The following is a 12,357-nucleotide window of genomic DNA, read 5'->3' as shown; positions in this document are numbered from 1 at the left end:
TCTTCCATGACAGCTCATAGGTAAGCGTTAGGGTATGTGACAAGGTATATATCAGGGTTTGGAATAAGGCAATGTTGGAATGGGACACTTTGTGCTGCTTTTGGGGTGGATCATCTCTCTGGCTCTGAACTCCTATAGATAACGTCAGGTGCCTGAGTCCTGGGAAAGCTGCTTTCTGCTGCCTGAACAGATCTTGTGCGCATGAATGAGAATCCTCTGCATGTTGCTCTGGTTTACAAGTGGCATGCATTTTTTATGATGCTGTAGTTTACACAAAAGATGGCTGGCTACTTCACATTCAGATATGCACCTTCTTACAGGCTTCTCCCCGGTGCCTGCAGCCTGAATAGAGCCGTGTGGTCCAGTCACACAAACATAGCTGTGGACGAGATAAGGAGAGAGGGACAGTGAGAGGACTGCATGGCAGCAGTCTTGACCCAGCCATCACCTTTCTTCACCACAGGCCATAAGGAGTGTGAAATCTGTGCTTTGTTTCAGACATGAGGAACCTTCCTCAACCCATTGTCTGGGGCCCTGAGGGACCTAATTGCTTCCTTCCTTGTGCCCTGACTTCTTGTCCCAGTTCAGCCGTGAGCCACTTCCCTTCCTCCAGAGACTGGCCCCTACCTCTTCAGCCCAGCCACCTATTATTTTGGAAAAGTGGTGACAACATTCCCTTTATATATTTCATAGAAGCATAGAACGGATTGGGTTGGAAGGGACCTTAAAGATCACCTAGTTCCAACCCCCCTGCCACGGGCAGGGACACCTCCCACCAGACCAGGTTGCCCAGGGCCCCATCTGACCTGGCCTTGAACACTTCCAGGGGTGGGGCAGCTTCTCACAAGCTTCCACAGAAGCTTCCACAGAAGCTTCCACAGAACTTCTCAGAAGCTTCCACAGAAGCTTCCACAGCTTCTCTGGGCAACCTGTGCCAGTGCCTCACCACCCTCTGAGTGAAGAATTTCCTCCTGACATCTAATCTAAATCTCCTCTCTTTTAGTTTAAAACCATTCACCCTTATCTTATCACTATCTGCCTGAGTAAAAATTTGCTCTCTATCTTTTTTTAAGTCCCCTTTAAGTACTGAAAAGCTGCGATGAGGTCTCCCTGGAGCCTTCTCTTCTCCAGGCTGAACAGCCCCAGCCATCTCTCAGCCTTTCTTCACAGGAGGGGTGCTCCAGCCCTCTGATTGTCTTTGTGGCCCTCCTCTGGACCTGTTCTAACAGCCCCACATCCTTCTTGTGCTTGGCCCCAGACCTGGACACAGTACTGCAGGTGGGGCCTCCCAAGGGCAGAGCAGAGGGGGGCCATCACCTCCCTCAACCTGCTGGCCATGCTTCATTTGATGCAGCCCATGATGCAGCTGGCCTTCTGGGCTGATCTCACCAAGAAATAGAGCACCTGAGGCGAAAAGGGGCCATCTATCCCTCTAGAGAGCAGGAAGAGAAGTTTCCATGGTCCTTCCAGGTTTCTAAATGGGAAAACACTCTAGGCTGCCCAGATGGTAATGATGCAGTCAGTCCAAAAGACCAATTTTGCTTTTAACATGCATTTTGGTTCCATTGGTTGTGTTACTCTCACTTCTAGGGTAGAAGAACATTTTGCCATCAGAGGATAAAGTCATATAGGTTTCATTTGTACACGACTAACAACTGTTCCATACCTGCATAGTCTTAAACCCCTATGCAAGGAAAAAAAAAAAAGTCCATTATAATTCAGCTACTAGCTATTTGATTTCTGCTTTTTAAACACAACCTGACTGATATGTAATAAATTGGCATGGAAACAATGGCAGGATCCTAGGAAAAAATGGTTACAGAGTGTGCCATGGCTACAAAGGCTTTCTGTTTGTATATGTTTGGGGTGGGAAGTGGTATTTAATCACCTTCTACAAAGACTGTAGCGAGATGGATGGAACAGTTGTTCAAATGAAGTTATTTCCATGAGCTCACAGGCAATGAGCCTTACTTATCCATCTACGTAAAACAAAGGAAACTCAGGCAATTAATTTAACAAGAGGGCTTGGGACATGATATCATTCTGAATGGACAAGCCTGAGAAAACAGCTATTTTGAATCATGGCCGGGGAAGCGTACAAAACAATATCCCATGCAACAAAATCCCTCTCAACTGGGTGCCAGAAATCGGTCTGCTGGAGCCGTGCAGTATTTGCCCAAACCTGGAATTAGGGATAAGCAAATTCCTTTTCAAACAGTCACAGAAATGGCAAGTAAAGCCCAAGTACAACTTGAGTTGCTGGAAGCGACGCAGGTTTCTGCAGGAGCCGCTGCCTCGGCCCGATGGGCCCCCATGGGATGGGCACCGCTGGCCCGGGCAGGAAAGTGAAAGGAGGGCTCTGAACACAGCGCTGCCAGCTGTGGTTTCCCTCGCTTCTGACCCTTGAGGCATTTTAACTAGCACGGGCTGGCCTGCTAGGGTGTTCCCCTGGTTTAACATCTGCTTTTGGTACCATAGGTGTGGCAGAAGTGCAAAAAGCTTTCATCTTCGGAGATCATCCCCACTCCATCTATCGTTTAACTGATGGATGGCATTAGGCAGTCATAGATGCCACCAAGACTCATAAGTTTTAGCAAATTGCTTGACCAGCCCTTTGTTCACTCAGCAATACAGAGTAAGCATCTTTTCCTCATGAGGGGAGCGGAGGGGAGTGAGGGGAGCTGAGCTCTGCTCTTTGGGGACAGCGACAGGACCCGAGGGAACGGCATGGAGCTGGGACAGGGGAGGGTCAGGCTGGGTGTTAGGGAAAGGTTCTGCACCCAGAGGGTGGTCGGGCACTGGGACAGGCTCCCCAGGCCAGTCATCACAGCACTGAGCCTGCTGGAGCTCAAGAAGCATTTGGACAATGCTCTCAGACACATGGTCTGATTTTTTTGGTGGTCCTGTGAGAAGCCAGGAGCTGGACTTGATGATCCTTGTGGGTCCCTTCCAACTGGGGATACTGTATGATTCTGTGTTTAAACACTTTTCTCTCCATTAAGCCTTTTATTTGGGGGGTTATTAGCTTGGACAGAGGCGGTGTAACAGGGCCGCCCCGCGCCCAGGAGGGGTTGTCCCTGAGGGGCTGTCCCTGAGGCACCGCCATGGCGGCGCGCGGCTGCCGGCCGCCCCGGGACCACCCTTTGGGCTCCCGCTACGGGACAAGCGCACCTCGGCGTGGCTCGAGCGGCAGCCCAGCGCCCCGAACCCCCCCGGCGGCCCCGCTCCGTGAGGCGGGGCGCGGAGGAGGCGGGGTGGCCGCGGGGGCAGGCGGCGGGCGGGCTCCATCTTTGGCCATGAGCGGGGCGCCGGCAGTCGGCTGCCGCCGCCGCCTGCGGGACGCGGGGAGGGAGCCGCCGCCCGCCCGCCGCCGGCGACTGCCATGGCCCAGGCCAAGATCAGCGCCAAGGCGAGCGAAGGGCAGCAGCAGCAGCAACAGCAGCAGCAGCAGCAGTCGGCAGGGCAGCTCCGGGGCCGCTTCTACCGCTCCACCTCCATGGCGGACCGCTCCAGCCGCCTGCTGGAGAACCTGGACCAGCTGGAGCTCAGGTGTGCCGAGGGGGGGACATGGCGGGGAGCTGAGGGGAGCGGCGCGGCGGGGAGGCCGGGGGGCGCGCCCGCCTAAAAACGGGCTTTTTTCAGGGAAAGCCCCGCCGCCTGGATGGGGTTTTTCCAGTCAGGAAGGGTCAGGAGGGGGACCTGACGGCGCCCAGGCGCTTTGGGGTGGCGCTGGGTGCCGGGGGTAGGTGACCAGCCTCACAGACCTGCCCGGCTCCAGCCGTGGACGCAGGTGTGAGGAGCACTGTGAGGGCTCCCACCTCAGAAACCGAGAAATCTGTGGGCTACGATGCTGACAGCGCTGCCCTCTGCGGCTTAGTTATGGTTTTTCCTATGGTTTTTAGTTACGGTTTCCTCAGTGCGGACAAATAGGGGCAGCATTCCATCACCGCACCATGCCTCGTCTCCCCTTCTTGCAGGACGTTCCCCAAGCGACCCATTTCATTTTATTTTTCTTTCCCCATCCCTGGTTTGGCTGCGTGAGAGATGATTCGGTGCCTTTAATCATCTTCCTCGTCCTCCCAGCTCTCCCTAATTACACCGTGTCCCTTTTGAGGTGGATTGCTGCCTCGGTAATGTGAGTGCACCCCTGATTCACCTCGTGGCGTTGCTGTTTCAACACACCCTTTCTTCATTACAGCTGCATATTGATCAGTGGCTTTCACAGAGCCACCCAGCCAGGACGTTTCTAGGCCTTTCCTATAATTAAAGGAGCTCTGGGAGATCTAGGAGCTGTGTTTTCCCCTTTCTGCCTGCATCGCTTTGCATTATTCAAGAGCGGACTCCGTGTAGTAGTCTATTACCCTTTCACTTAGCTTGATTAAATCTCCTTGAAGTCCTTCACTGACTTCTCCGAATTTGCCTAAACAAAGTGACTGTCTGCAAACAAGCCTCGCCGCTCGCATCCAGACCTGGTGCGTGAACGTATGATTACAAAACACTGAGCCAAATAAGCAGTAGACTATGCAAAAACGTGTTTTAAATTTGCCGAGCAGCTCTGAAACAAAGCAGACAGATGGGTTAACCAGAAATTAAGCCCGAAATTCAACTTTCCAGTTTGCTGTGGGTCTTTCAAACAGGCGTATTTCTAAATGCGGAATGATGGCAAAAAAGAGTCAAGCCGCTTTGATTAAAGTCACTCAGGTTTTATTTCTTTCTGCGTGTATCTAATCAAGATGCCTAATCTGAAAGCTAATTTGGATGCTAGGAGGAAGAGCTTCCATGCTTCTTCCTTCTCCAGCTGGTTTAGTTTGGCTATAATCCCTTGAGATGTGACTTGTAAATACAATAAGTGATTTATTTTTTTTCAAAGTGTACTACAGGATCATCGAGGGGTTTAATTAAAGACTCAGCCATCGAGTTGCTTGAGGTCGGCTGAACCCCTCGGCAGCCCTCACCCCTTCGGGAAGCACTCTGCTTTGAGCAGCCTTCCCTTTCCTCCCCTCCCTCCCACCATGAAAGCCAGAAACCGCGGCTGGAGAGGGACTGCAGCCCCTCGAACACCCCTTCTCCGTAGATCAGTGCTCGCTTCATTTGCTCTGGGGCAGAAGTGCAGTTTCACAGTCTTGTTCTTAATCCCCAGGTGGGTTTCTCCACCACAGGGACGGGCTTCCCAGCGGTGGGAGCAGGAGCAGGAGCAGGAGAGGTGCTGCTGGGTGAAGCTCTGGGGCTGCCGGGCAGCAGGAGCCCAGCAGCGGGGCCGGTCTGTTGGTTGCGAAGGCTCAGACCTTCTGCCCGTATTTGCCCTGCATTGCCAAGAAATCTCAGCAGCAGTTGGAAGCGGGACCAGAGTTTCTGTTCATGAGTCACCGTGCCCCGGTGGCTGTGTTATGAACATGGAGTTCTAGGTATAGTGACACATAAGGTAGATACGCAGACTCCTGCTTTTCTTTTCCTTTTATCCCCTTCTTAACTTTATTTTTCCCCTTCTGTTCCCCATCAGGACAACCCTTTTCCCCCCTCATTCGTTCCCGTGTTTATGGGACAGCTCAGTTCAAGCAGCTGAGGATGGCAGGGTGAAAAATCCTGCTTTGTCTTAGCACAATGTGTTTAGCTCTGTTTCGGGGGAAAAAAAAGCTGCACCGTCTTTAGGCGTTTCTCATTTCCTTTGAAAATTTACCTTCACCTCCAGCACACCAGCCTTAATAAGCTATTTAAGTAAGCCCGTAGCTTACCACGCCGCGTTATTGCAGCTGTCTCAAGAAAGCGGGTATCGGATTTCTTGCCTGGAAACAAAAGCACAGGCTGGTCCACCTGTTCCTCAGGGGAATGCTCTCCTCATGTAAATGGTATGTAGGGAAAAAAGGCCCTGCACGTCTAATTGCTCGCAGACCAAGGCAAATCAGAAGTCCGGAGTGGGTTTTTTTTTTTCAGTCTTAGGCGATCGATGGAACACTGAGTTGATGTTCAAAGCAACAAATGCGCTCCAAGTGAAAATGCGACTGGGTGTTTCCCTCTGGTAGGAAGAAGACGGCGCGGACCTGATGGTCCTGCAGTGCGTAAGGGGAGGAAGGCTGCCTGCGCCGGGGTCTTCCTCGGATGTGGCGCGGGAGCCGGAGCGAGCTGCGATCCCTCAACTTGATACCTTCTCGTGACCTTTTCTGGGTTCCATTCGGCGTGGCTAAAGGTTATACGTTGCCGGTTTAGGTTATATTGACGTATGGTGGGTTCTTCCTTTTTTTTTTTTTAAAGAAAGCTGTTCACTGAGATAACTAGCAGTAGGAATTCAAAATCTTACCTTGATTCAAGCCTGCCCAGCATCTTCTCTGCGTGTAGCACTGTCTTCCTGACTGCCTAGGCTTTGGTTTTCTCTTTTGTCCTGGAGCACAGGTTTCTGAAACCATCCTGCCCTGCCCAAGACCAAGGTCCCCAGTAGCTACAGCTGCTCACTTCCTCCAGTCTTGCCTTTCTCAGCCCGTTTCCCTCCATCTTCTGTCAGAGCACAGCACTGGGACGCTGCCGCGCTCAAGGAGTCATCCCTCCCTGTTTCTGAATGAATTTTCACAGGTTTTGACGCCCCTGCGGTAACGCTGGATGGTAATTCCATCAGCAGTAGTGCTGGAAACCAAGCGAGGATCCAAGTCGCACAGAGCCTTGAGGGTGAGGCCCCTGTTAGCTGCTGTGGGAACCAAAATCCTCCTCTTAGCCAGAAAACCCACGAGCCAGGGTGTGCCCTGCTGCCACACGGTGCCTCCATCTTGCCCTCCAGGGGTCTGCCAAAGTTGAGTTTATTTTTTAAGGTTTTTTTTTAAGCCTGGCACGCTGCTAACAACTGGCCAAACTGGACATGTTTGGAAGGGATAATGTAGGATTGGGGGAGCCGTGAGGAGCTGCTTTCATGTCCATTTCCTCTGGCAGGAGCTGGTGCATCCCTTGCCAGGGTAAGCATTCATTTTGGCCGCTGTTTATGGAAGCAAATGCACCAGAAAAAAAAAAAAATAATAGAAATCCCAGGGGCACTCTGTACTGCAGTTAAAGTGGTTAAAATAATTCCCAAGAAGTAATTGTTACAAATAAAGTAGTTCTCAAAATCTGCTTGTATGAGCTTTATAAAGTAATGTCAATCAAAGCTCGAACTGCTGTGTTTTTTTTTTTCCATAGTACATTTGACTGTGCAGCTTTTCACATTCTTTATAGGACCCATTAAAGCCTGCGGAAATCACAGCTCGATCCGTTCCCCGACGGCAGACCTTTAGTTTTTCAGTCAGGGCAGTGACATACCTGAGCTGATGTAAAAACTCTGTTAAAATTGAAATTCTGCACTTTCAAATTTTAAGCTTTCTGGGGACCAAAATGGATTTTCCAAGTTGTGAAAATACAGTGGTTTTTTTAAGGGCACGGCAAGGCCTTTATGAAAATATCGCTAGGCTCCTTAAATTATAAAGTGCAGACGTCTGAGGCACGGGGTGACTCCACCTGCCTCATTGCTCTTACTAACCCGTCCAAAATAATAATTACAAGTATTTCTTCTTGGCAAGGGCTCGCTTCGCATTAACTTTTCCCACTCCTCCGTAGAGTTAACGTTAGAGGAGAGGCCCGGAGCGTGTGCTTTCACTGAGCGAAGCAGAGCAAGTGTTTGGTAAAACAGAGCCATGAAGGTGGGGCCTGTGGCGTGCGACTCCAGCCTGTCTTTGAGGAGGTCGCGCTGGCCCCATCCTGATCCCGGTGGATCTGCTGGTGGCCGTGGATGGGCCGTCTCCATCCCACGGTGCCCGGGAAGCGCGGGGCCGGGAGGAGCGAGACGCCGCGCGCCGGTGCTCCGTTGTGTTCCCAAGCATTCGGATGAACCAGGAGCTTTGGTCGGTGCAGCAGCTCTGTGAAAGCACGCGGGAGGGAGGAACCGAAGAGGATTTGGCTTGGACTTGGGCTGAGGAAAGAGCCCGATGTCGGGAGGGACGTCCATGGTGGTGCTTTCCTGCCAGCCCAGAAATAGGAGCTGATCAGCCGAGAGCTTCATCCCGTGTGAATCACCGAGCCTCCTCCTGCCAGTTCGCTGCATCACTTCATGGAAAGAAAACCCCCGTGTCTGCGCGGGCAGGCGGTCCCGCGTGTTCCCTTAACAAAAAAGGCGTGCTGCTGAGCAGGGAAGGCCTTATAAAGTTAACGAGACGTGGCAGCCTTTCGGTCTCTCCCATTCTCCTCGCCATACAAAGGGGTCGCTGGGTCACAAGTCCCATAGCTCTTGGCGCTTTGCAGGCGGGTGGCAGCGATCCCCAAGGCTCTGCATGTCCAGGCTCACCGTGGAGGGGGACAGAGCCGCGCTGTCAGGAAAATAAAAGATTTAAGTCGGAGCAAATTAGTGTGGTGCTTTCTTTTTAGTTTTATTTTTTGCTTGCTTCATTTTTTTTTAAATTATATTGTGTCTTGAAAACCAAAGATATGGAGAAGGTCGTGAAATCAGACTGTACTTCTTGAACTGAAGGTTGGTTTGGGGTTTATTTTGTGCGTTTATTTTTTTATATTTTATTTTTAAAAAGGACTTTGAATAATAAAATAGATGTTCACCTAAGATTTTATTTGCTTTAACCACGTTCAGGGTAGAGGCTTTCCGTGACGCGGCGTCTGCTATGGAACAAGAGAAGGAAACCCTGCTGGAAATGATCCACAACATACAGAACAGCCAGGACATGAGGCACATCAGCGAAGGTGAGCAGCTGCTTTGCCGTCCTCTCCGGACTGACCCCAGGTGGAAACAGCCCGTGCCTTCAGTGCCGTGGCACCGGCACCAGCTGAGGTTCCTGAGGGGCCTGCCCGTACCTGGGGCGCCCTTCCGAATCAAAGCGTTTTGATGGCTTTGATTGCTGGACAGGCAGGAGCGTGACACGGTTTGTGTGGCCTCCAAGAACCTGATGATTGAGGTATTTGTCATGGGTGTGTGATAGACGGCTTTAAATATAGTCCCTAACTCTATATCTTTTATATTCGGTGCCTCAGATTGGAAGTTTGTTGGTTCTGCAAGGGCTTACATGTAAAATAGGTTGTTGTAATCTGTAGTTTAGGAGGAAAAAAAAATCACAAAATAGAAATCCATTTTTTACTAACCCCTAATTGCACCTCGTAGTCAGGAACCAGTTTCCTCTTTGTGGCCTTTCAGGGTGCCGTGTAAATCTCTTGTGGCTTAGATCCTTAATTTGCCTGGTTTGTTACTGGATAAAGTTTCCTGATGGTATCACATGCTTACTTCAGTGTGACAGGGCAAGCATTCTAGCAGCAGTGCAAAAGGATTGCTTACATTTCTAGTGAAGCTTACTGCCTCACTTCTAATCATAAGATGTTGGTTTTTTTTAATTTATCTGCCTAAATCCTATTTACTTCACAGAATCTAACCTCTGGCTCCTGGTAATCTCACAGACTGTCACTTGTTATTAAAAAAAACACTTTTTTGTTGCAAAACTGTACTAGTTTGATTGTCTCGACGTAATTTGCCCTGGGAAGTACCAGCCTGTAATGCAGACCGCTTTCTTTTTTCCACTTGAGGTGAGAGAGAAGAACTGAATTTGACCGCCAATCGCCTGATGGGCCGAACCCTCACTGTGGAGGTGTCTGTGGAAACCATCCGGAACGCGCAGCAGCAGGAATCCCTGCTGCACGCCACCAAGATGATCGACGAAATTGTCAATAAACTTCTGGATGATTTGGAAGACGCCAAAATCCGACTAATGTCGCTTTACGGCGCGTGCACGTCTGACGTGCCGGCAGGACCCATCGATCAGAAATTCCAGTCCGTTGTGATTGGGTGTGCGATCGAGGATCAGAAGAAAATCAAGCGAAGGCTAGAGACTCTGCTCCGAAACCTGGAGAATTCTGAGAAGTCCATCACGTTGCTGGAGCACCAGAAGTCGTCCGTTCGGCAGTCGTGCAACAACAAACAGGATTAAGCTGTCCTCGGGGCCGCTTCTGGCAAACCACAGCGTGGCGGGGTCCCCGTGAAAAGCCCACGGAAGCTGAGACCGATTCTGTTTACGAGTACACGCGCATATAGACGCCGCGCACGCGCACCGACGTATCCTTGGTTGTGAGGTGCAGGCATTTAATGGGTTCTGGTATTTTAGTATGGTATTTGGCATTTTAGTTCGGCAATAAAGAACGCTGTCAGGATTTCTTCTGTAGAGTTGACGTTGCTCTATTGCAAATTGTAACGTGCTTCTGCTGAACTGTCAGAAACCATCGAAGTCTCGCCTTTCCTTCGCTCTCCTCTTTTTTTTTAAAAAAAAAAAACTAAATTTGTTTTGTCATATACTGAGATTTCAGCTTTTCTCTGCTGTATACATAGCGTGTGCAATGGACTTCGGGGGGAAAAAAGACAAATTATGGAAATAAACCAAAAAAAATGAATAAACTGTATATTGTATTTTCATAGACAGTGCAATGTCCTGCTCCTTACCAGTTGTCCTGCTCCTTACCCTGAGGAAGTTCAGAGCAACAAACCTATCTGGGGGTTACAGGCGGGACTAGGACCAGGCTCCAGCTCTGGCGCTGTGCCACTCCGCGCCTGCCTAGCGAACCGTCCTGCCTCCCACGATTTGTGGTAGTTTGTGGCTTTGTTTTAAAGCTAATAGAAAGGGGACCTGTATTTTGTCAGCTGCTGCTCATCATCGTCTGTGGATCAACAGAGCCAAGCGTTTCATTTCTCAGCTGGCAGATGTTGTTACGTGCAGGAAGATGTAACGTTTAACATAGCTTACTCCTTCAGGAAATGGTGCTGTTTCTGTGTTTGTTTTTGCCTCCTGCTCTCCCACTAGTTCACCAAGGGGCACCATTCCCCTGGGGAATGTGGGGGCTCTGCTGCTTGCCCCTGACCCCGGGCTTCTGGGCTGCTGCTCGGAGACACGGCCTCCGGGAGGATGCTGAGGGCCAGAGCCGTGCCCACAAGCGCGGCTCCCCCAGTGTGTGGAGCTTCTGCCGCTACACGGGCGGTGTTCCTGCAGCTCATCTGCAGAAATGGTGCTCCTCCAGGTGGGTGCTTCCAAAACAACCATGCTAGTTCCTGAGAGTAATTAATTTTATAATCATATTTCAGAAATTACTTTTGGTTTCGATGCTTGCAAACTTTACCAAGAGAGTAAAGCTGTTGACTAGTTAACAGCATTAAAGCCCTTAATGCACATGTAAGGCTCTCAGAAACCACACTGGAATAGTTAAGTTGAAAATAGAGTTTGGATGCTTAAAATAGTTCTTCAATTATTTTTTTTTAGAGTCCATTACAAGGTTAGGCCAGGAGGGATTTTTTTTTTCTTCTTTTCCTGTTTCTGTAATCCTCTTCACTGTATCAAGAGCTAGAAGTATTTTTATAGCACTCACTAGCACAACTGTGATTTTGCTCTCAAGGACAGAGTGAAGTAAGCCATCACGATCTGCAGATCAACAGATGAGGTATTAGTGTAGGCTCATATTGGCCTGTTACCGGTTAATTTTTGAAATTATTTGTTTGCCACTTCCCTAAATCCTGCATCATCTGACCCACAGGAGGGCTGCAATGCATCCATTGTTACCGTCTTCAGTGCTGGGTAAGAAGACACGCTGCATCCATTAAGGATCCCCTAGATCAAAACAATCTAGTTTTAAAACCAGTGATAGTTTCTTTCATACATACAACTGTAAGACACAGGAAAAAAAGAAAAAAAAGACAACTAGACTACTGAGCATTTTGCTGCAGTTTCATACTGACTCTTTAAAACCCCACTGTTAAAGTAAAATAGCTAACCATAGTTGGCATCCCACAGATGATCAAATCAAGAACAGGTTATAAAAAAAGTGAAAGACTTCCAAGCGCTGTCTGTTGTAAAAAAAATAAATAAAAAAAAAATCGGAACACAGCAGACATGGTTCTGTGGGCATAAGGCAGCTGGGACAAGACACTGAGCTGTAGGTAGCCACTTACCTGACCTAAAAATTCTGACCATAAAAATGTGAGTTTTCTCACATTTCAAGTTCTCGCTTCCCTAAAACATCGCTAATTAATTCCTATTTGGGTGTTAAGGAAGCAAATTGTTTGTCTGTGTGCTAAATTGCATGGAAGAGGAAGAAGCAGTGCACTACTTTCCAGATTCCTGAGATGCCTGGGTAAGAGGAAAACCCAGATGCTGTGAGTTCTATTTTAGTTTAAAGAAAAAATTAGAAAAATAAAAGAGAAATCAGCAGACTGGTTGCCTGTTTCTTTTCAGAAATGCATCAGGCCCATGCATGGGCTGTTGATTTAAGCCCTGTCACCATACGAGCCACATTAATTGTGATTATTTTTGATTAAATGACCACAAGGAGCAGAACAGAATCCGTATTTTCTCTGTGGTGAAGAAACTG

The 12,357-nt window shown here is 49.3% G+C and overlaps 1 protein-coding gene across 1 annotated transcript; it reads left to right on the top strand.

Annotated features, from left to right (window-relative positions):
• The first annotated feature begins 3,271 nt into the window (after positions 1 to 3,271).
• On the top strand, positions 3,272 to 10,754 carry BAG2 (BAG cochaperone 2). The gene is made up of 3 exons (XM_048078822.2): positions 3,272 to 3,549; positions 8,594 to 8,703; positions 9,535 to 10,754. Exons 1-3 carry the CDS (start codon positions 3,383 to 3,385, stop codon positions 9,933 to 9,935), a joined length of 678 nt encoding a protein of 225 aa, XP_047934779.1. The 5' UTR covers positions 3,272 to 3,382; the 3' UTR covers positions 9,936 to 10,754.
• The last annotated feature ends 1,603 nt before the right edge of the window (positions 10,755 to 12,357 follow it).

Source organism: Anser cygnoides, chromosome 3 (assembly GCF_040182565.1).
Source record: "Anser cygnoides isolate HZ-2024a breed goose chromosome 3, Taihu_goose_T2T_genome, whole genome shotgun sequence".
Lineage (NCBI taxonomy): Eukaryota > Metazoa > Chordata > Aves > Anseriformes > Anatidae > Anser > Anser cygnoides.
The sequence above is the reverse complement of the archived record's forward strand: the minus strand, read 5'-3'. Positions and strand labels throughout refer to the sequence as shown.